Source organism: Carcharhinus amblyrhynchos, chromosome 33 (genome assembly GCF_965287045.1).
Source record: "Carcharhinus amblyrhynchos chromosome 33, sCarAmb.v2.hapA, whole genome shotgun sequence".
NCBI lineage: Eukaryota > Metazoa > Chordata > Chondrichthyes > Carcharhiniformes > Carcharhinidae > Carcharhinus > Carcharhinus amblyrhynchos.
This window is the reverse complement of record NC_137356.1, coordinates 13,723,213-13,750,479: the sequence shown is the minus strand read 5'-3', so window position 1 is coordinate 13,750,479 and position 27,267 is coordinate 13,723,213. Positions and strand designations below refer to the sequence as shown.

The following is a 27,267-nucleotide window of genomic DNA, read 5'->3' as shown; positions in this document are numbered from 1 at the left end:
TCCAAAGCACGCGAGGTGGAAAGGTTTTATTTAAAATTTATTAGTGTCACTAGTAGGCTGATATTAACACTGCAATGAAGTTACTGTGAAAATCCCCTAGTCGCCACGCTCCAGCACCTGTTTGGGTACATTGAGGGAGAATTTAGCACCTAACCAGCATGTCTTCCAGACTGGGAGGAAACCGGAGCATCCGGAGGAAACCCACGCAGACTCGGTGGGAGCGGGGGACAACGTGCAAACTCCACACCGACCCAAGCCAGGAATCGAACCCGGGTCCCTGGCGCCGTGAGGCAGCAGTGCTAACCATTGGGCCACCGTGTCGCCCAAAGAATTTGTATTTCTGTAGAAATGACCCAAGTCACCCCTAAGTACTTTAATCCAACAAAGTCTTCTTGAAGGTGCCGTCGCTGTTATAGCATAGGAGACAGAAACGCACAGCAAGATCCCACAAACAGGAATGGGATTGTCCCTTTTGACGCGGCTTTCATTGTGGGATAGATATTGGACGGGACGTGGGTGCACAGGGGAGATAGAGCCATCCCCATTCTTCTTTGAAAGAGTCCACCTGGGAGAGAGAGAGAAAAACGGCACCTCCAACAGTGCAGCACTCCCTGAGTATTATACAGGATCAGCATCTTCTAAATCGTCTCCTTAAAGCATCTCCACTGTGTTTTTTTTTATTCATTGGTGGGATTTGGACATTGCTGGCTAGGCCAGTATTTATTGCCCATCACTAATTGCCCCTTGAGAAGGTAGATGAGCCACCGCCTTGTACTAAATTAGTCCCAGTGGTACATTGTGTCCAGGTGCACCTCAGCAACTCACCGAGGTTCCTCCAACAGCACCTCCCACACCCACATCCATCTAGAAGGACAAGGGCAGCAGACACATGGGGAACACCACCCCCTGCAAGTTCCCCTCCGAGCCAATCACCATCCTGACTTGGAAATGTATCGGCCGTTCCTTCACTGGGTCAAAATCCTGGAACTCCCTCCCTAACAGCACTGTGGGTGTACCTACACCACATGGGCCGCAGTAGATTCAAGGTGGCAGCTCACCCCCACCTTCTCGAGGGGCAGTTGGGGGTGGGCAATAAATGCTGGCCTAGCCAGTGACTCCTGCGTCCTGTAAATGAATTATAAATCACAATTAATACATACAGGTGTTTCTCTAGCCAACTGTTCACTTGTCCATTATATTACTTGCTATCCTAATGGGATAAAACCTCATCCTCCTTTAAATATACGCTTAGGAACAGAGGAATTAGGAGCCAATCCAACCTTCGAGTCTGCTCCGCCATTCAATCAACTCATGGCTGATCTCTCCCTGGTCTCAGATCCACCTCCCCACATTCCCCGTATCCCCTTATCGCTTCTTTAAAATCAGAAATATATCCATCTCCTTCTTGAAACCATTCAATGATTCACTCTCCACTGCGCTATGGGGCAGTGAGTTCCACAAATTCACCCCCCTCTGTGAGAAGTAGTTCCTTCTCCTCTCAGTTTTACCACCTCTCAATCTATACCTGTGACCTCTTGTTCCAGGTTGTCCCACAAGGGGAAACATTTGGTCTACATTTACAGTTATCAATCCCTTTCAGTATTTTATATGCGTCGATCAGATTCCTCCCCCCCAATCCTTCTAAACTCCAGCGAGTACAAGCCCCAAACTGTTTAATCTTCCCTCAAACGTCAACCCCTTCATCCCCAGAATCAATCTGCTGAACCCTCCTCTGGACTGCCACCAATATCACCACTTCCTTTACAAGTTTGCTGATGACACCACCGTAGTGAGTCAGAGCCCAAACAATGATGAGACAAACTATAGGAATGAGATAGAGAATCTGGTGAACTGGTGCGGCAACAATAATCTCTCCCTCAATGTCAACAAAACAAAGGAGATTGTCATTGACTTCAGGAAGCGTAAAGGAGAACATGCCCCTGTCTACATCAACGGGGACAAAGTAGAAAGGGTTGAGAGCTTCAAGTTTTGAAATGTCCAGATCACCAACAACCTGTCCTGGTCCCCCCATGCCAACACTATAGTTAAGAAAATCCACCAACACCTCTACTTTTTCAGTAGACTAAGGAAATTTGGCATGTCCGCTACAACTCTCACCAACTTTTACAGATAGAAAGCATTCTTTCTGGTTGTATCACAGCTTGGTATGGGCTCCTGCTCTGCCCAAGACCACAAGAAACTACAAAGGGTCGTGAATGTAGCCCAATCCATCACACAAACCCGCCTCCCATCCACTGACTCTGTCTACACTTCCCGCTGCCTTGGGAAAACAGCCGGCATAATTAAGGACCCCACGCACCCCGGACATTCTCTCCTCCATCGGGAAAAAGACACAAAAGCCTGTGGTCACGTACCAACCAACGCAAGAACAGCTCCTTCGCTGCTGCTGTCAGACTTTTGAATGGACCTACCTCGCATTAAGTTGACCTTTCTCTACACCCTAGCTATGACTGTAACACTACATTCTGCACTCTCTCATTTCCTTCTCTCTGAACGGTATGATTTGTCTGTATGGCATGCAAGAAACCACACTTTTCACTGTACACTAACACATGTGATAATAATAAATCAAATCAAATCCTTCCTCGAATAGGAGACCAAAACTGGACAGAATGCTCCAGATGTGGTCTTACCAACATACTGCACAAGTGCTTCAACACTACTCTACTTTTATACTGCAGTCCCTTTGCAATAAATGCAAACATCCTACTTACCTTTTCTTTATTACACACTGTACTGTTCTGCTGCAGGTCTATTAATTGGAACTTGGAGCAGGAACGCGGGGTCCTTAAATAAATCGGCTGTAACTGCACTGACGTTAGGTCTGCTGATTCCCGCAGGATCTCGCATCGACGACCGACGGGCTCCTGAGAAACCATTCCCTGATGGACAATATGGGAGCGCAGGATCGGCAGAAAGCTCTGGATGTGTCCCTGCAGACCATGGAAAAGTCAGTGATGGCCGTGACGTACACACTGAGCAACCAGGAAAAGAAGAATGTGTCCTTTGGCAACATAGGTAAAAGCGTAGGGTTTGGCTGGACAGTTGGTTAGAGCGATGGCAATAGCATGGGTTCAATTCCCGGACCGGCTGAGGTTGCCGTGAAGACCACCTCACTGCCCCTTAGTGTCCTGAGATGTGTAGGTCAGAGGGATTAGCGGGTAAATATGTCGGGATGTGGGGGTAGGGAATGTGTGGTCGGTGCAAACTCGACGGGCCAAATGGCCTCTTTCTGCCCTGTAGAGATTCTATGGAAAGGAAATGGGCAGGGATTTTACAGCCACACTCGCCCCAAGGCCAGAAATTTCTACCCATCGACCTTTGGGTGGTCCACCCTGAGACTGGTACACAGATAGATGGTGGGATTTTCCATTCCCGCCCACCATGGGGGTTGTAGTGGGTGGGACACATCATGCAAAGTTCCATTAATCTCGTGTGGGATTTTTATGGTCTTTGGGCAAATGCAGCTAGAAAATCTCACCCATTGAGTTAACGTCACTGTTCATGCTGTGCCATCAAGGAGATTTACACCCCCTCTCCCTCCCCCTCCCCACACCCTCTGTCTAGAATTCCCTATTACCTTATTGAGGTAAAGTATAGAAAACCCACAAAGAAAGTTCCTTGACTTAAACACCGGGGGATTTATTATAGCCATGCCCAGTCAGAACCTAGACTCTTTACCCAGGTTCCACCCTGGGGGGAGCTTGCCCCACCTCATGGGTACATGACACACACTCTTAAAGGGGCAGTGCACTCCCCAAACCCTCAACATCCATACGTCACTTACCGAGAGGCTGGATAGAGTAGAGAGGATGTTTCCACGAGTGGGAGAGATTAGAACCCGAGGGCACAACCTCAGAGTGAAGGGATGGTCTTTTAAAACTGAGATAAGACGCTAAGACATAGAGCAGAATTAGGCCACTCGGCCCATTGAGTCTGCTCTGCCATTCAATCATGGCTGATTTTTTTCTCAAAGCCATTCTCCTGCCTTCTCCTCATAACCCCTTATTAATCAAGAACCTATCTATCTCTGTCTCAAGACACTCAATGACCTGGACTCCACAGCCTTCTGCGGCAAAGAGTTCCCCAGATTCACCACTCTCTGGCTGAAGAAATTCCCCCTCATCTCAGTTTTAAAGGGTTGTGCCTTCAGCCTGAGGTTCACAACCTTCTGGGTCCAATTGGGTAATGAGTCCAATTGGCATTGGGGGTTGGGGTTGGGTGGGGGAGCAGGTCATGTGATGGAGCCTCCAGCTTGTGGTAGTTTACCAACCTTGGTTTTTTTTTTGTTTCCGTAGAAGTTCAAATGGAGGTGATACGCGGCCAAAACATTTCGGGCATGGAAACAACCTCGCTCTCGGCAAAGGGTAACCAACTGGACGTTCGCTGGAGGGCGGTCACGGACAGAGAAGATTCTGGTAACCTCCGTTTCAGTTCCTCATCTCGAATACTGGCTGTAACGTTGCCAGGGATATCCCTGAGCCAAACCCCCACCCCTCAAAGTCAACCCCCCAAAAAAAAATGGGCCCCTTCATGGCACAACCATGAATGGCAGGCCTCCCCATGCCTGCCCTGTGTCCAAATCTTTACTTATTCATTTATTAGTCACAAGTAGGCTTGCTGAGACACAAACTTTGCAGCAGCACACAGAATGGGAATCATTGCGTCCTGCAGATATTTAGGGTGATTAGCGCTACTGCCCCACAGACCCAGGTCCGATTCCCGGCCTCGGGTCACTGTCCGTGTGGAGTTTGCACATTTGCTAAATTGCACCTTAGTATTAGGGTTTTGGGTGGGACTGTTGTCAGGGCAGACTCGATGGGCCGAATGGCCTCCTTCTGCAATTCTATTAACACTGCAGTGAAGTGACTGTGAAAATCCCCTAGTGGCCACACTCCGGCGCCTGTTCGGGTACACCGAGAGAGAATTTAGCAGGGCCAACGCATCCCTAACCAGCATGTCTTTGGGGCTGTGGGAGGAAACTGGAGCACCTAAAGGAAACCCACGCAGACACGGGGAGAATGTGCGGACTCTGCGCCAACAGTGACCCAGGCCAAGGATCGAACCCGGCTCCCACTGATCCTGGCCCTGCCAAAATCACCCTCGCCAATCTCCATCCACCACTGGCTGTCACTGAAGACCTTCTCGGGGCAACGCTGGTGATTTAAAAGTTGACGTTCGATTTACAGAAAGCTGCAGCTCATCTGGTTCTAATCAAATGGTGCGAAACAACAGTGCAGCTTATCTCCGAGACCTGTTGCTTCCGTGGTTAAGGCTGAGCAGATTTTGTAGCGTCAGAAGTTCTGTCCAGTGGGCAAATGTGGTCGCAAATCGATGCACAGGACACAGGTCCAGCTGTCAAAAGCTGAGGTTGAATGATGGTTTGCTCAGTGTTTTGTGTTGAGGGAGTAACGATGACCTTCCAAGAACTTCCAAGCTCGGCACTGGTCAAACACCGTGGGATCAAATGAGAGGAGGAATTTCCTTCAGTGCTTCACTGACAGGGAAATATCTTTGGAGTGTGGTCTCTGTTGCGTTGTGAGGAATCAAGCAGCCAGTTTGTGCACGGCCCACTTGTAAAGGCCTCACTACACCGTTGCCAATGTTAACCCAACAGGTTAGCACTGCCGCCTCACGGCGTCAGGGACCTGGGTTCAATTCCAGCTTCGGGTGACTGCCAATGTGGAGTCTGCGCATTCTCTCCGTCTCTGCGTGGGTTTCCTCCGGGTGCTCCAGTTTCCTCCCAAGGTCCAAAGGTGTGCAGGTTAGGTGGATTGGCCATGCTAAATTGCCCCTTAGAGTCCCAAGATGTGTAGGTTAAGTCAATTGGCCATGCTAAATTGCCCCTTAGTGTCCAAAGATTGTGTAGGTTAGGTAGTTTGGTTGTGCTAAATTGCTCTTTAGTTTCCAAAGATGTGCATGGATTGGCCATGCTAAATTTAAAGTTTGTTTCTTTGTCACAAGTACACTTACATTAACACTGCAATTAAGCTACCGTGTAAATCCCCAAATCGCACCACACCAGCGCCTGTTCCGATGCACTGAGGGAGAATTTAACGTGGCCAATTCACGAACCATCACGTCTTTTTGGACTGTGGGAGGAAACAGCAGCACCCGGAGGAAACCCACGCAGACATGGGGAGAATGTGCGGACTCAGCACAGACAGTGACCCAAGCCGGGAATTGAACCTGGGTCCCTGGCGCTGTGAGGCAACAGTGCTAACCACTGTGCCACCGTGCCACCCTATTTGCCGCTCCTGTCCAACGATGTATCGATTAGGTGGATTGGCCATGCTAAATTGCCCCTTAATGTCCCAAGTTGTCCAGGTTAGGAGGATTGGCCATGCTAATATTATCCCTTAGTGTCCAAAGTTATGCAAGTTAGGTGGATTTTCACTCAGTACTGACCCTCTGACAGTGCGGCACTCCCTCAGCACTGACCCTCTGACAGTGCGGCACTCCCTCAGCACTGACCCTCTGACAGTGCGGCACTCCCTCAGTACTGACCCTCTGACAGTGCGGCACTCCCTCAGCACTGATCGTCTGACAGTGCGGCACTCCCTCAGCACTGATCGTCTGACAGTGCGGCACTCCCTCAGCACTGACCCTCTGACAGTGCGGCACTCCCTCAGTACTGACCCTCTGACAGTGCGGCACTCCCTCAGCACTGACCCTCTGACAGTGCGGCACTCCCTCAGCACTGACCCTCTGACAGTGCGGCACTCCCTCAGCACTGACCCTCTGACAGTGCGGCACTCCCTCAGCACTGACCCTCTGACAGTGCGGCACTCCCTCAGCACTGACCCTCTGACAGTGCGGCACTCCCTCAGCACTGACCCTCTGACAGTGCGGCACTCCCTCAGCACTGACCCTCTGACAGTGCGGCACTCCCTCAGCACTGACCCTCTGACAGTGCGGCACTCCCTCAGCACTGACCCTTTGACAGTGCGGCACTCCCTCAGCACTGACCCTCTGACAGTGCGGCACTCCCTCAGCACTGACCCTCTGACAGTGTGGCACTCCCTCAGCACTGACCCTCTGACAGTGCGGCACTCCCTCAGCACTGACCCTTTGACAGTGCGGCACTCCCTCAGCACTGACCCTCTGACAGTGCGGCACTCCCTCAGCACTGACCCTCTGACAGTGCGGCACTCCCTCAGCACTGACCCTCTGACAGTGTGGCACTCCCTCAGCACTGACCCTCTGACAGTGCGGCACTCCCTCAGTACTGACCCTCTGACAGTGCGGCACTCCCTCAGTACTGACCCTCTGACAGTGCGGCACTCCCTCAGTACTGACCCTCTGACAGTGCGGCACTCCCTCAGTACTGACCCTCTGACAGTGCGGCACTCCCTCAGTACTGACCCTCTGACAGTGCGGCACTCCCTCAGTACTGACCCTCTGACAGTGCGGCACTCCCTCAGTACTGACCCTCTGACAGTGCGGCACTCCCTCAGTACTGACCCTCTGACAGTGCGGCACTCCCTCAGCACTGACCCTCTGACAGTGCGGCACTCCCTCAGCACTGACCCTCTGACAGTGCGGCACTCCCTCAGCACTGACCCTCTGACAGTGCGGCACTCCCTCAGCACTGACCCTCTGACAGTGCGGCACTCCCTCAGCACTGACCCTCTGACAGTGCGGCACTCCCTCAGCACTGACCCTCTGACAGTGCAGCACTCCCTCAGCACTGATCCTCTGACAATAAGATGGGTTGGGAGGGCACTGTTTCTATCGGACTCTGTGTGACTGGGATGGTATGTTCACGGTTGACGTCCTGCTCGCAGGGTTGGCTGGAGTGGCACTGATCGCTTTTTCTGAGATGGACCCGGTGCTGAATGGCTCCTTGGATCACCCCGGGAATGACCTGCAGCTGAACTCCCACATCCTGACCGTGACCTCGACACGCAAAAGCCAACAGCCCCTCGCTGAACCCATCAACATCACGTTCCAAAATGAGAAGGTTAGTGAGGGGTTGAGGCGAGCTGCGACAAAGAGTGAGGCCATTCAGCCCAACTGACTATTCTATCCCACAGGAGCCTGCTTCATTCTAGCAACAAGTTCTTCCATTTCTCTCCGCCTCACATGCAACAAGTCCCACTTAAATACAGTGAAACTGTTTGTCTCGATTATGCCTTGTAGGGGGAAGGGTGGTACAGGAGTTAGCACTGCTGCCTCATGGCGCCAGGGACCTGGGTTTAATTCTGGCCTCGGGTCGCTGTCTGTGTGGAGTTTGCACGTTCTCTCCACGTCTGTGTGGGTTTCCTCCCAAGGTCCAAAGATTTGCAGGTTGGATGGATTGGCAATGCTAAATTGCCCCTTATTGTCCAAAGATGTGCAGGTTAGGTGGATTGCCCATGCTAAATTGCCCCTTAGTATCCAAAGATATCCAGGTTAAGTGGATTGGTATGCTAAATTGCCCCTTAGTATCCAAAGATATCCAGGTTAAGTGGATCTTAGTATCCAAAGATATCCAGGTTAAGTGGATTGGTATGCTAAATTGCCCCTTAGTATCCAAAGATGTACAGGTTAGGTGGATTGGCCATGCTAAATTACCCTTAGTGTCCAAAGATGTCCAGGTTAGGTGGATTGGCCATGCTAAATTGCCCCTTAGTGTCCAAAGATGTCCAGGTTAGGTGGATTGGCCATGCTAAATTGCCCCTTAGTATCCAAAGATATCCAGGTTAAGTGGATTGGCATGCTAAATTGCCCCTTAGTATCCAAAGATGTACAGGTTAGGTGGATTGGCCATGCTAAATTACCCTTAGTGTCCAAAGATGTGTAGGTTAGGTGGATTGGCCATGCTAAATTGCCCCTTAGTGTCCAAAGATGTGTAGGTTAGGTGGATTGGCCATGCTAAATTGCCCCTTAGTGTCCAAAGATGTCCAGGTTAGGTGGATTGGCCATGCTAAATTGTCCCTTAGTATCCAAAGATGTGCAGGTTAGGTGGATTGGCCATGCTAAATTGTCCCTTAGTATCCAAAGATGTGCAGGTTAGGTGGATTGGCCATGCTAAATTGCCCCTTAGTGTCCAAAGATGTGCAGGTTAGGTGGATTGGCCATGCTGAATTGCCCCTTAGTGTCCAAAGATGTGCAGGTTAGGTGGATTGGCCATGCTAAATTGTCCCTTAGTATCCAAAGATGTGCAGGTTAGGTGGATTGGCCATGCTAAATTGTCCCTTAGTATCCAAAGATGTGCAGGTTAGGTGGATTGGCCATGTTAAATTGCCCCTTAGTGCCCAATGATGTGCAGGTTAGATGGATTGGCCATGTTAAATTGCCCCTTAGTGCCCAATGATGTGCAGGTTAGATGGATTGGCCATGTTAAATTGCCCCTTAGTGCCCAATGATGTGCAGGTTAGATGGATTGGCCATGCTAAGTTGCCCCTTAGCATGGCCAATCCACCTAACCGGCACATCTTTGGACACCATGTATGACAATGGTTTATCCGAGAATGTGCTAACGTTTTACTTTTAGTCATTCATGGGGCACTGGCTGGGTCAGCATTTATTGCCCATCCCTAGTTGTCCGAGGGTGGTTAAGAGTCAACCACATTGCTGTGACTCTGGAGTCACATGTAGGCCAGACTGGGTAAGGACGGCAGATTTCCTTCTCTAAAAGGACATTAATGAACCAGGTGGGTTTTCCTACAATGGTTTCATGGTCATCAGCAGATTCTCAGTCCCAGATATTTTTTATTGAACTCAAATTCTAACCAGCTGCGGGATTTGAACTCGAGTGCCCAGAACATTGGTTGAGTTTCTGGATTAAGAGTCTAGTGATAATACCACTAGGCCATCGCCCTCCCTCACGGTGCACAACAGAGTTGGTAACCACTCCTGTGCACCTCACTGGAGCCATGCCACTCGAACACTTGGAAGAGTGGGAGCTGGTTGTGTTGTAAAGGGTGTAGGGTGGGAGTGGACGCACGCTGCCATTGCTCGGGCCTAAGCCTTCTTACGGGGACCGAGCGCTGTATCAGTCTGTTGGGTAAAACCTAGAAACGGTTGACTTTCTTGTTTCCTTGCTCCAGGAGAAGAAGCCTAATGTACAAGTGGTCTGCATCGCCTTGAACCGCACGGGGATCGGAAGTCACTGGTCTCGCCAAGGCTGCACTGTGGCAAAGGCTAACAAGACGCACACCACCTGCAAATGCACGCACCTAACCAGCTTCGCCGTGCTAATGGCCCTCTATGAAACCAAGGTATAGTACACAGCCAAACAGGACTGTACTGTCCTAAATGTTCTAAGATACAATCTGTTGTTTTACTCATAAATTGGTCACAGCAGCAGCCGTGATCCGCTGATGAATATAAGTGCCGACATGTAGACACACCGGATGGTGGCACAGTGGTTAGCACTGCTGCCTCACAGTGCCAGGGACCCGGGTTCGATTCCCGGCCTGGGTCACTGCCTGTGCAGAGTCTGAATATTCTCTGCGTGAGTTTCTTCCGGGTGCTCCGGTTTCCTCCCACAGTCCAAAGGGACAATACGGGACAATTTAGCATGGCCAATCCACTTCATCTGTCTATCTTTGGATACTAAGAAGCAACTTAGCATGGCCAATCCACCCAACCTACACATTTTTGGACACTAAGGGACAAGTTAGCATGGCCAATCCACCTAACCTGCACAACTTTGGGCATTAAGGGACAATTTAGCATGGCCAATCCACCTAATCTGCACATTTTTGGACACTAAGGAATAATTTAGCATGGCCAATCCACCTAACCTGCACATCTTTGGACACTAAAGGACAAGTTAGCATGGTCAATCCACCTAACCTGCACAACTTTGGGCACTAAGGGACGATTTAGCATGGCCAATCCACCTAACCTACATATCTTGGACTGTGGGAGGAAACTGGAGCACCTGGAGGAAACCCATGCAGAGATGGGGAGAATGTGCAGACTCTGCACAGACAGTGACCCAAGCCGGGAATCGAACCTGGGTCCTTGGTGCTATGAGGCAGCAGTGTGAACCTTTTCTTTTAGTACTTCACTAGGTGTAATCGCCTTTGTTAATTTAACCTTACTAAGGTATAATTGAGGAAACGTTATCTTTCTCTCGATCGCTCTCGACATTTGCAGAAAACATTGCTGTTTCAAGAAAGGACGACAGAGATTCTCAATGTGCCCTCACCTCCCTCTTGCCACCTTTCTGTGTTTGTTGACCAGTTTGAAGACATTTGACTCTACATGGTCGTATCTGCAGCTACTCCATTGAACACAGCGCTCTTTTCCCTTCTCCTGCAGGACCCCTGGCACCTGTTCAACCTCAACCTCATTTCCTACATTGGAATAAGCATCTCACTCGTGTGCCTCCTCATTTCGCTCATCACGTTCCTGGCGTGTCGGACAATTCGGGGCACTCGGACCACCATCCATGCCCACCTCTGCCTGTGCCTGTTCTTGGCAGAACTCCTGTTCCTCATTGGCATTTCCCAAACCAGTAACCAGGTAAGCCCGTGCTCAGGGTCAACCTCTTGTCGAGTTGCACTATTCCTGACCATGAAACATGAGATTGGCTGCGTTTTCGTAAAAACCCGACAGAAAGAGGCCATTTGGCCCATCCTCATGACGAAATCCCATCCGGCTCTATCCCCTTAACCCCATCTATTTATCCTGCCTGTCCCCCTGGAACTAAGGGGCAATTTTGCATTGCCAATCCAGGAAACTAGTGCACCCAGAGGAAACCCACGCAGACACTGGGAGAATGTGCAAACTCCACACAGACAGTGACCCGAGGCTGGAATTGAACCCGGGTCCCTGGCGCTGTGAGGCACATGGTGGCACAGTGGTTAGCATGCTGCCTCTCAGCACCAGGGACCTGAATTCGATTCCAGGCTCTTGTCACTGTCTATGTGCAGTTTGCACATTCTCCCCGTGTCTGCGTGGGTTTCCTCTAGGTGCTCCGGTTTCCTCCCACAATCCAAAGATGTGCAGGTTAGGTGGATTGGCCATGCTAAATGTGTGGGGTTACGTGTGAGAGGGCCGGGGTAAGATATGCTGTCAGAGTGTTGGTGCAGACTCAATGGGCTGAATGACTCCCTCCTGCACTGTAGTGATTCTATCAAATCACAGATGAGCAGAGAGACTTGAGGATGCAAGTTACAGATCAGCATAATCTAATCGAATGCAACAGAATTAAGGGGCTGAATGGCCTCCTCCTGTGATAGAAGTATTACAGGATGGATGATGCAGCATCCTGGAACACAATCTCTGGGGTGTACCCTTCGTGTGAAATGATGGAACGATATCCTGTCCCAAAGCATACTGCTGACAGGGGAATGGTCGATTCCGTCATATCTCACAGGGAGGCTATCGGTGTGGCCACTACACTACACACTCACTACACTGTCTTGCCTTCATCGATCAGAGCATTGAGTACAGGAGTTGGGACGTTGTGTTGCAACTGTACACAACATTGGTGAGGCTACATTTGGAGCACTGCGTCCAATTCTGGTCACCCTGCTATGGGAAGGATGTTATTAAACTGGAGAGGGTGCGGAAAAGATTGACAAGGATGTCACCGGGACTGGAAAGATTGAGTTATAAGGAGAGGTTGGATAGGCTGGGACATTTTTTCCCTGGAGTGTAGGAGAATGAGGGGCGACTGTTTATACAATCATGAGGGGCACAGTGGCGATGGCCTGTTGACATAATCGCAGGGGTATTAATCCAGAGACTCAGCTGATGATCTGGGGGACCCGGGTTCGAATCCTTCCATGGCAGAGGGTGGAATTTGAATTCAATAAAAAATATCTGGAATTAAACATCTACTGATGGAAAACCCTATCACTAATGAATTAGGGAGGGAAATCTGCCGTCCTTACCCAGTCTGGGCTACATGGGGCTCCAGAGCCACAGCAATGTGGTTGACTCTCAGTTGCCCTCCAAGGGCAACTAGGGATGGGCAATAAATGCTGACCCAGCCAAGGTCTTTTTCCCAGGAGAGTGGAGTCCTAAACTAGAGGGGTTAATGTGAGAGGGGAAAGATTGAAGAAGGGACCTGAGGGGCAACTTTTTTCACCCAGAGGGTGGTGCGTGGATGGAATGAGCTGCCAGAGGAGGTGGTGGAGGCGGGTACAATTACATTTAAAAGACATTTGGACAGGTACGTGGATGGGAAAGGCTTAGAGGGATATGGGCCCAAACGCAGGCAAATGGGACTAGTTCAGTTTAGGAATCCTGGTCAGCATGGACGGGTTGGGCCGAAGGGCCTGTTTCCGTGCTTTACATCTCCATAACTTTACGATGGCGTTGTCCTTTCTCAGGTGGTGTGTGCGATCATCGCTGGCTTCCTGCATTACTTCTTCCTGACCGTGTTTGCCTGGATGTTTCTGGAGGGGATACAGCTCTACCTCATGGTGGTGAAGGTTTTCAACGCCGGCTGCCTTGGCAAGCGACACATGCTCCCGTTTGGCTATGGGCTCCCTCTCCTGATCGTGGGGATCTCGGCCGCTGTGCACAGGGAGGGCTACGGAACGTCCAAGCAGTACGTACCGCAATGCCGATTCTCCGGAATGGACCTTGTCCCATGTGTGTTGACCCTGTTGGCTGGAGTTTGCATCACTTTCCATTCTAACTTTCCTCTCTTTTTTTTTATATATTCATTCATGGGATGTGGGCATCGCTAGTTGGACACACATTGCCCATTCCTCTAGTTTTAGACTATTGCGCTGCTATAACAGAAGGGAGGGGGGGAAAATCAGGATATTGAATTTGATACTCGGCCTGATCAAATGAGAGGGCTCGAAGGCCCAAATGGCCTCCTCCCGCTCCTATCGTCAATTTTCCTACAGGCCCCTCACTTCCCTGGAGGCCTGATTCCAAAGTCTGATTGGGAAATATGGAACTCTGGTGCGAGGGAGGTAGATAGAAGCGGAGGAGGCAACCCTTTGGTCGCTGCTTCTCGAGACTTGGGCCTCTTGAGATGTGGAGAGGCAGCGGGGAGAAATAGCTCAGCAAAGAGGAGCAACGCAGATGTCAAACTCAGCAGAGAACCCAAAGTTAGGCCTTGGCTTCGGCTACACGCACCTTAGGCCCAGTCTCTGGCTCACATTTAGCTGCAGCTGCTGACACCAGTGATCTTGGCACTGGTTTTGAAGAAACCACAAGGCGAGTGACCGAGATTTTCTTCTTGTCGTGCGAGACGGCGGGGGAGGGGGGGGGTGGTGGGGGTGCTCTGCTCATCATTTGCCAGTTCCTACGTGACATCCTGTGAAGGCAGTGCACTGCAACCCAGCCCGCTGGATGGCTAACTCTTCCCCTATCTCACGCTATCTCAACAGGCGCCTTGTGAGCTCGATCCCTGGACAAGACAGTTCACAAAACCAGCAACTGCAGCTCGCATTTGAGATGCTTTGTTTCACTAAGGTAGCAATCCTCTCCAATCAAATATCCACAGCTGCTTACACACTTTTCCCATCAAAGCAATAAAAGGAATCTAAACAATTTAGATTACATAGAATTATGTTAACACAAGTCACAGCATCTAACTATCTCCCTATCTCCCTCATTACCACTATCGCACGCACTACCTATCTCTCTCTCTCCATCTAGAATCATATCATTTCTACAGCACATTTCGCACTTCCTATCTATCTCTCTCTATCGCTCTATCTATTTTTTATTATCCATCTCCATCTCCCGTTCTATATATCGATCTCCGGTGGTACAGTGGTTAGCACTGTTGCTTCACAGTGCCAGGGACCCGTGTTCGATTCCCAGCTTGGGTCACTGTCTGTGCGGAGTCTGCACATTCTCCCTGTATCTGTGTGGGTTTCCTCCCACCATTCAAAAGTCAATGCTGGTTAGATGCATTGGCCATGTTAAGTTTAAAGCTTATTTATTAGTGTCACAAGTAAGCTTACGTTAACTCTGCAATGCAGTTATTGTGAAAATCCCCTAGTCACCACACTCCGGCGCCTGTTTGGGTATCACAGAGTCCCCACAGTGCAGAAAGAGGCCCTTCGGCCCATCGAGTCTGCACCAACCACAATCTCACCCAGGCCCTATCCCCATATCCCTACATATTTACCCGCTAATCCCTCTAACCCATACATCTCAGGACACTAAGGGGCAATTTTAGCATGGCCAATTAACCTAACCCGCACATCTTCGGACTGTGGGAGGAAACCGGAGCACCCGGAGGAAACCCACGCAGACACGGGGAGAATGTGCAAACTCCACACAGACAGTGACCCAAGCCAGGAATCGAACCTGGGTCCCTGGGGCTGTGAAGCAGCAGTGCTAACCCACTGTGCCACCGTGTCGCCCTGAGGGAGGATTTAGCTTGGGCAATACACCTAAAAGGCTCATCTTTCGGACTGTGGGAGGAAACTGGACTACCCGGAGGAAACCCACGCAGACACGAGGAGAATGTGCAAACTCCACTCAGACAGTGACCCGAGCCGGGAACCCGGGTGCCTGGAGCTGTGAGACATGCCATCATATTTGTTCAGTGGTAAGGTAGATTATAAACTAATTTTAAGGGGTAAAAAATGGAGAGAAGAAAGTGGGTGTAAATTGGGAGAGGAAAAGTATAGAAAGAAAAAGAGAAGTAAAATACAGACCATCAAAATGTGCAGTAATCTGTCTCGATTAATTAGGGGAGCTGATGTATTATCAGTAGGTTATTAATCCGGAGACTCAGCTACTTTTCTGGGGACCCAGATTTGAGTCCCGCCACAGCAGATGGTGGAATTAGAATTAAGAATCTACTGATGACCATGAAACCATTGTCGGAAAAACCCATCTGGTTCACTAATGCCCGTTCAGGGAAGGAAATCTGCCGTCCTTACCCCGGTCTGGCCTACATGTGACTCCAGAGCCACAGCAATGTGGTCGACTCTCAACTACCTTTGGAGAACGAGGGATGGGCAACAAACGCTGGCCCAGCCAGCGACACCGGTGTCCCATGAATGAATAAAACCAATCCACGTACTGATTTTAACCTGAATAGGTGGGGGGGGGGAAGGAGTCACCATGGGTAAAATGGCGGGAGAGAGTTGGACTGTCTGTGTTTCCTCAACGCAATTTTGGGTGACAGGAGAGCCTGTACGGGGAGAACGCGCACAGATAGTGACCCAAGCCAGGAATCGAACCCCAGGTATCCCAGTGCTGTGAGGCAGCGGTGCTAACCCCTGTGCCACTGTGCCGCCCATTTGAGATGGCCACCAGACCAGCCATAAAAAAAAATGGCCCAGCAGCTTGAGGGGCTGAGTGGCCTACACACATCTTTGGACACTAAGGGACAATTTAGCATGGCCAATCCACCTAACCTGCACATCTTTGGACACTAAGGGACAATTTAACATGGCCAATCCACCTAACCTGCACATCTTTGGACACTAAGGGGCAATTTAGCATGGCCAATCCACCTAACCTGCACATCTTTGTACTCAAGAGACATTTTGCTAACTCACCGACGACTGGAACTGTGTGCGACTTAAACAATCATTCAGTCGCTTTGCTTCTTTACGTCCGAATTATTTGCCGAGATAATGACCATCCACCTCTCAGCGACCCAATGGAGGTGAAGGATTGTGGGAACAAGATGATAGGGAAAATTCAGGTCCTTTTTTTCCGTGAGGAAGTTTCTTAAGCTCCCAAATCCGTGCTGTAATCTTTTCTTTTTGGAAACAGTCTCCTTTTATGTTCTTCAAAAGCTTTGGAAAGCTCCGTGAGAGGAAGAGACAAGAGTCGAAAGGCCGGCTTAATCCAACTTCCCCGTCACTGATAAGAATCAACCTCTGCCTCTCGACCATAATGACGGGTACTCGAGCGTATCGTCCAGCCCTCACTTCCTGTCCCGCCGTTCACCTCACTCCCCAGACAAAACAGACTTATTTTTAGCTTTTTTTTTTGTCACAGGATGTGGGGAAACAGCAAAACCCTTGCCCATCACCCAACACATCGAGTAGAGAATCCCAAAGAACCTCCCTTACCGCTGGGAATGTCACGAGGTGAATCATCACCGTACAATCTCGCAGTGCAGAGCGAGGCCGTTCAGCCCATTGAGTCTGCACCCACCCTCCTCAAAAGCATCTTACTCAGCCCACCCCGCGCCCTATCCCCACAACCCTACACATTGGTCCCACAAATCCCCTTAACCGATTCATCCCTAGACACTAAGAGGCAATTTAGCATGGCCAATCCCCCTAGCACACACATCTTTGGACACTAAGGGACAATTTAGCATGGCCAATCCACCTAACCTGCACATCTTTAGACACTAAGAGACAATTTAGCATGGCCAATCCACCTAACCTGCACATCTTTGGACACTAAGAGACAATTTAACATGGCCAATCCACCTAACCTGCACATCTTTGGACACTAAGGGGCAATTTAGCATGGCCAATCCACCTAACCTGCACATCTTTGGACACTAAGGGGCAATTTAGCATGGCCAATCCACCTAACCTGCACATCTTTGGACACTAAGGGGCAATTTAACATGGCCAATCCATCTAACCTGCACATCTTTGGACACTAAGGGACAATTTAACATGGACAATCCACCTAACCTACACATCTTTGGGTTTCAATGTCAGTCAGTGATATTTCATAGCTTTCATTTTCAGGTTTTATTAATTGAATTTGAACTCCTCCAGCTGCTGTGGTGGGATTTGGAACCCATGTCCCTCAGAGCATTAGCCTGAGCCTCTGGATTACGAATCCAGGCGCCGTTATCAGCTGAAGGCCCTCAATGTGGATGCATGTATTTATGCTCCATTCCTATCGCCTCCTAACCCTAACCTCCAACCCGATCTCTTTTTCTCGCATTTATTCAGCTCCCCTTCAGATGGATCTGTGGGGCACAGGGGTTAGCACTGCTGCCTCACAGTGCCAGGTGCCTGGGTTCAATTCCTGCCTTGGATGACTGATTTTGTACGGTAACACATCTGCTTCCACTACCTCCCCTGGCAGTGAGTTCCAGGCACCCACAAACCTCTGTGTAAAACACATCTCCTTTAATCCTTACCCCTCACACCTTAAACCTGTGCCCCCCTAGTAATTGTCTCTTCCACCCTGGGAGAAAGCTTCTGACTATCCACTCTGTCCGTGCCTCTCATAATCTTGTAGACTTCTATCAGGTCACCCCTCAACCTCTGAGATTCCAGTGAGAACAAACCAAGTTTCTCCGACCTCTCCTCATAGCTGATGCCCTCCATGCCAGGCAACATCCTGGTAAATCTTTTCTGTGCCCTCTCCAAAGCCTCCACATCCTTCTGGTAGTGAGGTGACCAGAATTGAACACTAAATTTGCCTCATAAATCCCAACTTCTGTGGTAGCTATGAAATTTGAAATTTATTTATCACTGTTACAAGTGGGCCAAAAATATCCATCGATTTCATTCTGGATCTTTTTGTACACTCCTGTTAATAATCTGTCTCCTTCCATTCCTGCAGTTGCTGGCTCTCGTTGGAAAAACATTTTGTGTGGAGTTTTCTGGGGCCAGTGTGCGTGATTATTACGGTGAGAAACATATTGAAATATCTACACTCAGCACACTCATTGTCAAGGGCACTGACCCTGACCTCGCGGTGATGGACTCAGTAACGCTGATAGAATGAAACACCCAAGGAAGGGATGGAATCTTTTCAATGGTGGAGTCACAGAGACGTGGAATATCTCACACTGGAGGGGACATTCTGCCGTGAAGAGATTATGGGATTCGCAGATGGATAAGATTAATCTCTGATAAAAGATATAAACCTTTCAGTATTATGGTCTCTCCTGCTTCGGAACAATGTTTATGTTGATCTCACACACACACACACACACAGATCACAGGTACATTGCGACCAGCCTGTTCATAGAATCACAGAAACCCGACAGTGCAGAAGGAGGCCATTTGGCCCATTGAGTCTGCACCCAACAGATCATCTTACCCAGTCCCTCCCCTCAGCCCTATCCTTTCAATCCCCACTCCTTTAGCCTGCTAATCCTGTGAACCTACACATCTTTGGACAAGGTGACAATTTTCAAGGTCAGTCCACCTAACCTGCACATCTTTGGACATAAGGGGCAATTTAGCATGGCCAATCCACCTAACCTGCACATCTTTGGAGTGTGGGAGGAAATGGGAGCACTCGGAGGAAACCCACGCAGACACGGGGAGAATGTGCAGACTCCACACAGACAGTGACCCAAGCCGGGAAACCCAGGCACATGGCACTGTGAGGCAGCAGTGCTAACCACTGTGCCACCGTGCCACCCACAGTTTCAGTTGGCACTGTATCAGGCCTGGAGAGCACTCATATCTGCATTCATTCCAGACCAGGTTCTTGTGATATACGACAAACTCTGCCTTCTCCTCACCCTGACCAAGCCTTTCCACTGTTTACAGATCAACATAGTTTTTTACTTCATAACCCTGGTCATACTGGCAAAGAAGATGTCCTCTATTAAGAAGGATGAACCTAAACTGAAGATGATCAGGTATGTGTGAGAGTGAGTGTGTGAGAGTGTGTATGTGTGTGTGAAAGTGTATGTGTGAGAGTGTGTGTATGAGAGTGTGTGTGTGTGTGTGAGAGAGTGAGTGTGTGTGTGTGAGAGAGTGAGTGTGTGTATGAGTGTGTGAGAGTGTCTGTGAAAGTGAGATTGTGTGTGTGAGTGTGAGAGTGTTTGTGTGTGTGTGAGAGTGTGTGTGAGTGTGTCTGAGAGTGTGTCTGAGAATGTGTGTGTGTGTGTGTGAGAGTGTGTGTGTGTGAGAGAGTATGTGTGGGAGTGAGTGTGAGAGTGTGTGTGTGTGTGAGAGAGTGTGTGTGTGTGAGTGTGAGAGAGTGTGAGTGTAAGTGAGTGAGTGAGTGTGTGATTGTGTGTGTGAGAGAGTGTGAGTGTAAGTGAGTGAGTGTGTGAGTGTGTGTGTGAGTGAGACAGTGCGTGTGTGTGTGTTAGTGTGAGAGAGTGTAAGTGTGAGTGTGTGTGTATGTGTGAGCGAGTGTATTTGTATGTGTTTGTATGTGTGTGTGTGTGAGAGAGTGTGTGTGTGTGTGTGTGTGAGAGTGTATCTGTGTGTGTGAGAGAGAATGTGTGTGTGTGTGTGTGTGTGTGTATACATGTGTGTGTGAGAGAGAGAATGTGAGACAGTGTGTGTGAGTGTGTGATACTGATGTATCTGTACGCAGGAAGAGTCTTGTCATCTTCAAAGGCTGCTGTCTGTGCGGATTGGACACTGATTTCTCTTCTCCCTGCCCCAGGGTATTCACAGCAACGGCAATCGCACAGCTGTTTCTCCTGGGCTGTACCTGGATATTTGGGATCTTTCACATTCAGGAAGAGACAGTCACAATGGCTTACATCTTCACAATCGTTAACAGCCTGCAAGGCACGTTCATCTTCATTCTACACTGCCTCCTGAATAAACAGGTAGGATTAAGTAACATTCTGTTTGGCCATGATATTTAACACAGCCAGGGATTGTAATATCTGCCTAACCTCCTCTGTACTGACCCATCAGATAGAATCAATCATGCATTAAGCAGATCCTCACATTTCCAAACGCAAATGTATATAAATGCTAATCTCTGATATACCCACACCCCCTCACTGTAACACTCTCTGATATACCCCACACCCCCCTCACTGTAACACTCTCTGATATACCCCACACCCCCCTCACTGTAACACTCTCTGATATACCCCACACCCCTCACTGTAACACTCTCTGATATACCCCACACCCCCTCACTGTAACACTCTCTGATATACCCCACACCCCCTCACTGTAACACTCTCTGATATACCCCACACCCCCTCACTGTAACACTCTCTGATATACCCCATACCCCTCACTGTAACACTCTCTGATATACCCCACACCCCCTCACTGTAACACTCTCTGATATACCCCACACCCCCTCACTGTAACACTCTCTGATATACCCCATACCCCTCACTGTAACACTCTCTGATATACCCCACACCCTTCACTGTAACACTCTCTGATATACCCCACACCCTTCACTGTAACACTCTCTGATATACCCCACACCCCCTCACTGTAACACTCTCTGATATACCCCACACCCCTCACTGTAACACTCTCTGATATACCCCATACCCCTCACTGTAACACTCTCTGATATACCCCACACCCTTCACTGTAACACTCTCTGATATACCCCACACCCCTCACTGTAACACTCTCTGATATACCCCACACCCTTCACTGTAACACTCTCTGATATACCCCACACACCCTCACTGTAACACTCTCTGATATACCCCACACCCCCTCACTCTAAGTGCCATTTTCTCCGCGATTTTTTCATCTGTGAGTTGAAAATCGGGATACTTCCTGACATTGCCACCCAGCCTCTCACCCCTTTTCCCCCTGCGGTGCTGGGAAGAGGCTGGACGCGGGAAACAAACCTCCGAAACAGGCTCCGGACAGAGTCTGAGGCAAGGCTCAGTTCCCTGGGACACCAGCCCAATTCTGGGTGTTTGGCAACTCATCCCTACTGCCCCACACCTCAGCCATCCCCGTGCACTATCCCTACCCCCCAATCTAACACCAAGCTTCTCAAATCCAAGTGTACCCACCCTGCCAACCCTCCATTCAGTGGTGAACCCATCATACCAGCATGTTCTCTTACCTATCCTCTCCTTCGTTTGAGTCTCTTCATTTGGCTACCAACCCACACAGCTGCCGTTGCCATTTCTGACCCTCTTAGAACTTTGCGTACCAATGTGAAATTCCTAATAATCCCATTTTCTTCTCAAAGGTGCGGGATGAGTATTGGAAAATCCTTTCCTGTGTCTTCTGCTTGAAGCGCACTCTATACTCGGAGTTTGCCCAATCCTCCACCATACCGCTGGCCACTTTGCAATTGAAGAACACCTCAACCTATCAGGTTCGTTCCTCCATGTTAATCTTTCTACACTCCGTTAGGTGGATTGGCCGTGCTAAATTGACCCTAGCGTCAGGGCGATTAGCAAGGTAAATAGGTGGGGTCAAGGGAATAGGATCCGGGTGGTCAGTACAGCTTCGATGGGCTGAATGGCCTTCCCCTGCACTGTAGGGACTCTATGATACGCTCCCACGTCGAAGTGGGAGGGGCGACCTCTTAGGGGCCGCCCGGAATTGTTTGGAAGTCTTCGGGAGGTCTGAATAACCTGCTCACACAGTGCAGAAAGGGCCATTCGGCCCATCGAGTCTGCACCGACAAGCGGGAAGCACCTAGCTTCCCACCTAATCCCATCTCCCAGCATGTGGCCTTGATTGTTATCATACAAGAATCATAGAAACCCTACTGTGCAGAAGGAGGCCATTCGGCCCATCGAGTCTGTACCGACAACAATCCCACCTCGGCCTTACCCCCGTAACCCCACATATTTGCTCCACTAATCCCATTAACCTACACATCCCCGAACACTAAGAGGCAATTTAGCATGGCCAATCCACCTAACCTACACATCTTTGGACACTAAGGGGCAATTTGGCATGGCCAATCCACCTAACCTACACACCTTTGGACACTAAGGGGCAATTTGGCATGGCCAATCCACCTAACCTACACATCTTTGGACACTAAGGGGCAATTTGGCATGGCCAATCCACCTAACCCGCACATCTTTGGATTGTGGGAGGAAACCGGAGCACCCGGAGGAAACCCACGCAGACACGAGGAGAACATGCAGACTCCGCACAGACAGTCTTCCAAGACTAGATTTGAGCCCGGGTCTCTGGGTTGTGAGGCTGCAGTGCCAACCACTGTGCCGCCATTCTCTCTAAGGGTAATGACAGTGCTCAGACCTCCTTGTAACTGCTCTTGGCAGGGCCCAACTTTGCACAAGAAGAGAATCCAACAAGGAGTCTGTCTGTACTGAGATTTCGGTAATTCCGTATTGATGTGAAGAGTCCAAGTAAAGAGTAAATACATTGCAACCGTGAGGATAGTGGGTCCGCTCTGCAGTGTGCTGGTGACACCTAGTGGCTGAGAGCAGGGTTGCTCACGGCCTGCGCTGCTTCATTACTCTCTCTCGTGGCCAGTCACAATATCACCAGCCATCGAGTGGCTATAGCATTAGTCGGCCAATCAAGCTGAGAGACCCATGGCTGGGAATCCTTGGAGAGGGATCGCGTGGTGTCCGCTGGCACGCTCAGGGTCTCCCGTACCTGCTGCACACCGCAGAGGCTGGCGATCGCCAAAATCACATCTTAATTTGGCCTTTGTGAGAGTTCTTCCTGATTCTGTCTCCTGTGTGTTGCTGCCCTTTAAGGGGGTGCCCCCCGTCACTTGTTGACTTAATCCTTATTTTCTAGGAACATCGATCGGAATTAGGAGCAGGAGGAGGCCATTCAGCCCTTCGAGCCTGCTCCGCCATTCAATCAGATCGTGGCTGATCTCTCTCTGGTCTCCAATCCACCTCCCCACCTGTTCCCCATCTCCCTTTAACCTGTTTTTAATCAGAAATATATCCATCTCCTTCTTGTAACCACTCAATGATTCACTCTCCACCGCACTGTGGGGTAGTGAGTTCCACAAATCCACCCCCCCCCCGTGAGAAGTAGTTCCTCCTCCTCTTAGTCTTAAATCTACCACCTCCTGACCTATACCTGTGACCTCTTGTTCGAGACTGCCCCCACAAGGGGAAACATTTGGTCTACGTTTACTCAGTCAATCCCTTTTAGTATTTTGTATACCTCGATCAGAACCTCCCCCCCACCTCACCCTTCTAAACTCCAGTGAGTACAAGCCCCAAACTGTTCAATCTCTCCTCACACGTCAACCCCTTCATCCCCGGAATCACTCTGGTGAACCCCCCCCTGACCTGCCTCCAATGCCATCACACCCTTCCCCTTGATTAATAAGGGGATCGGAGGCTATGGGGAAAAGGCAGGAGAATGGGGATGAGAAAAGTATCAGCCGTGATTGAATGGCGGAACAGACTCGATGGGCCGAGTGGCCTAATTCTGCTCCTACGTCTTATGGTTAGAAGTCTCACAACGCCAGGTTAAAGTCCAACAAGTTTATTTGGAATCATGAGCTTTCAGAATGCAACTCCTTCATCACTTGAGTGACTCACCAGGGGAAGTATTAAAAAAAACACCCCTGCATTAGTTCAGATTAAAACAAACGTTGCAGCAATTAAGATCAATTACGCTGCTGCAGTTACAACAGGGGCCGCCGGATACAGACAAAATGGCACCAATGTGTAGAACTGCCTGCTCAAAAAAAACATTTGTACAAGATACACGACACAAATATGCTTCTTAAAGGCACAGTACCGCCACACCACTCCTGCTCCTTATTGGTGTACTCGTGTCAACACAGCTGGTTTATTTCATGGAATGAGACTTGAATGACACTTGGAGATGAGAGTACAGCTCATTGAAGCTCAGTTGTGACCCCTCGGCACAGCTCCTGTGGACGATGGATGTGCCTATCGAAATTGAAAGGTCAGAGGTTAAGACCGCTCCCTGTACCTCCTGTCGAACTAACCCATCTTCCTTGGCTTGTTGCAGGGCAGAACCAGCAGTTTTCAAATCACACCATGAACGGGCTTCAAGAATCGGCCCGGCTTTATCACCAGGGCCGTGCCGGGAGACCGCTCCCCGTGAACCTCGCGCGGTGGACATTGGGGCTGTTGTTATGCAGCGAGTGTCGTTTCGGATCCTCCCCGAATTGGGGCCACGCAATGAGCCAATCTCCGGGAGACACAGCACGAGGAAGGTGGACAAGTGGAACTGGGGGTGGGGTGCTGAGCAGGACAAGAAGACAAATGGTTAAAAGAGCAGGAGGTTACTCTAACCCAGGCCACTTCCAAGGACTTCTCTTTCCTGTTGTCCCACGTGTCTGGAGTATTTTGTATCGTACAGTACAGGGTCATCGTGAAACTCCATGTTTATTCTGTGTTATTCTGGAATGATTCCAGAGAGAGTCTAAGTTTGCTTTTTATTAGTGACCCAAGGTCGGAATCGAACCCGGGTCCCTGGCGCCGTGAGGCAGCTGTGCTAACCACTGTGCCACCGTGCTGCCCACACTGCCCAATGGCAAGTCCGATACATCGAGCTCCGTCCTTTGGTTCGGAGGTTTTGTTTCCTTTCAACTCTGGAGGGCCGGATTTTGCGCGCCCCGTAAAATCCCGCCCAAAGTCAGCAGATCTTTTCCAATGACCCGTCCATCGCCCGCTCCGATTCCTCTGGCAGGCGAGGGCAGTAAAACTCCAGCCTCTATCTAGATGCCAAGGAGCAGAAAGGAGAACAAGACCTGGCTCTATCGTGGTAGTTGACCTGCAAGTGAGAGAGCGGGGGAATGGTGTTAGTCGTGGTCATTGTTGGTGGTAACGTCACTGGAACGTGTAATCCACAGGCTGATGCTCCCTGGGAATGTGGGTTCAAATCCCACCACCGCATTTTCAAGCTACCACAGGATTTCAAATCCACATTCTAATTTTTTTGATCCTTCCCAGTGCTGGCATCTTCCAGTCCCGCCAGCATCCATCCCGGGGGGAGGGTGGGAGGCACGCCAAAACCCGCAGACGTTGGCAGGACTGGAAAATCTCGCCTCCATAGAGCATAGAACATTACAGCGCAGTACAGGCCCTTCGGCCCTCGATGTTGCGCGGACCAGTGGAACCAATCTCTAACCTAAACTATTCCAATGTTATCCGTGTGCCTATCCACTTACCACTTGAATGCCCTTAAAGTCCAGTCAATGGTGGGTCAGCGTCCTCCAAATAATGGAGTCAGTGGGGGGGTGGGGGGGGAGAACCGTTTATAGATCATGAAATCTGATGAGAAGATGTCCGGTGAACCATTTGAAACCTATGGACTTAATATAAATAAAATGAATTATGTTTTGGAACTTATCTTTTATTCTTTCGTGGGACTCGAGAGTCACCTGGCCAGAATTTGCGGCTTATCTCTAGTCTCCCTCAAGAAGGTGTTGGTGAGCCGCCGTCTTGGATGGCTACAGTCTCCGCGGTGTAGGTAGACCCCCAGTGCTGTTAGGGAGGGAGTTCCAGCGACAGTGAAGGGGTATGCACCAGTAACGTGACTGATTTGGTGAATCTGGGGTAAACGTACCGCACAGGTTTTTACCAATTCTTTTCAGGTCCAAAGGCCCCAGAGCGAAATCTCGGCCTGTTAACTTACTATGGCCACGGTTTCCAAACTGAGCTGCAATGGACCTGGCACGCAAGCTGTCCTCTTGTTAGACGTCGGCAAGTTCAGGCTGGTTTGTGAGGTGTGCCACAGAGCTAAGATGTGGGAGGCTCTTCCACCACCTCAGAAGCAGCAGAGACAAAATCTCAATTTTTAAACTAATTCACTTCGCAGAGAAAAATCAATATTTTGATGTATTAAAATGTACAAATGAGGGGTTCGAGGGGGTGGATTCTACTCCCTTGAGAAGTAACAGAGAGGCACACGATTGCTATGAACAAATGATTGTTTTTTTAGAACATTGTCTACGTCATTGTACACGATTGAGAGAGAAGATGAGGATTTGTATATATTCAGCATCATTCTTAAAGTATCCCAACGCATTATTGACAATAAATTATTCTTTTTATTTGTGATGTAACTTGTATGTTTTATTTATTTTATATTTCTCAGAGCAGCACTGATGACACTATCTAAGGGATAGACTTTGTACACAGAGTCGAATCATTGAATTACTTGACTCGGAGTCCACACCCCGGCTTAACTAATCAACCACAATGAGCGTCAATCGTTTACCAGACTCTCATAATCAAACACAGAATAACCAAACTTTGAACAGTGCAGGATCAAACATCACTGCAGCACAACCAAGATTGCAAACTTACGAATTGGTCTGGGGATATTGGGTCTTGTTCATAGGCATAAGAACATAAGAAATAGGAGCAGGAGTAGGCCATCTAGCCCTTCGAGCCTGCCCCGCCATTCAATAAGATCATGGCTGATCTGTCGTGGCTCAGTTCCACATTCCCGCCCTCTCCCCATAACCCTTAATCCCCTCTCTTATCAAAAACCCATCAACCCGCGTCTTAAAAATATTTAGCGAGGCAGCCTCCACCACTTCAACAGGCAGAGAATTCCAGAGATTCACCACCCTTTGAGTGAAGAAGTTCCTCCTCAACTCCGTTCTAAACCTCCCCCCCTTTATCTTGAGGCTGTGCCCCCTAGTCCTACTATCCTTTCTGAGCGGGAAGAGTCTCTCCACCTCTATCCTATCCATCCCATTCATCATCTTATACGTCTCAATGAGATCTCCCCTCATTCTTCTAAACTCTAACGAGTA

At 49.5% G+C, this 27,267-nt stretch overlaps 1 protein-coding gene across 1 annotated transcript in view; it reads left to right on the top strand.

Moving 5' to 3' along the window:
- The window catches only part of LOC145360899 (adhesion G protein-coupled receptor E3-like), a 79,385-nt gene extending 54,475 nt beyond the window's left edge, over positions 1–24,910 (top strand). The window contains exons 11-21 of the mRNA XM_080216402.1: positions 2,862–3,039; positions 4,320–4,439; positions 7,809–7,984; positions 10,056–10,226; positions 11,278–11,481; positions 13,299–13,519; positions 18,442–18,508; positions 19,383–19,474; positions 20,236–20,404; positions 21,763–21,891; positions 24,512–24,910. Of these exons, the coding sequence (XP_080072528.1) occupies positions 2,862–3,039; positions 4,320–4,439; positions 7,809–7,984; positions 10,056–10,226; positions 11,278–11,481; positions 13,299–13,519; positions 18,442–18,508; positions 19,383–19,474; positions 20,236–20,404; positions 21,763–21,891; positions 24,512–24,910 (1,926 nt within the window). The remainder of the gene's footprint in view (positions 1–2,861; positions 3,040–4,319; positions 4,440–7,808; positions 7,985–10,055; positions 10,227–11,277; positions 11,482–13,298; positions 13,520–18,441; positions 18,509–19,382; positions 19,475–20,235; positions 20,405–21,762; positions 21,892–24,511) is intronic.
- The last annotated feature ends 2,357 nt before the right edge of the window (positions 24,911–27,267 follow it).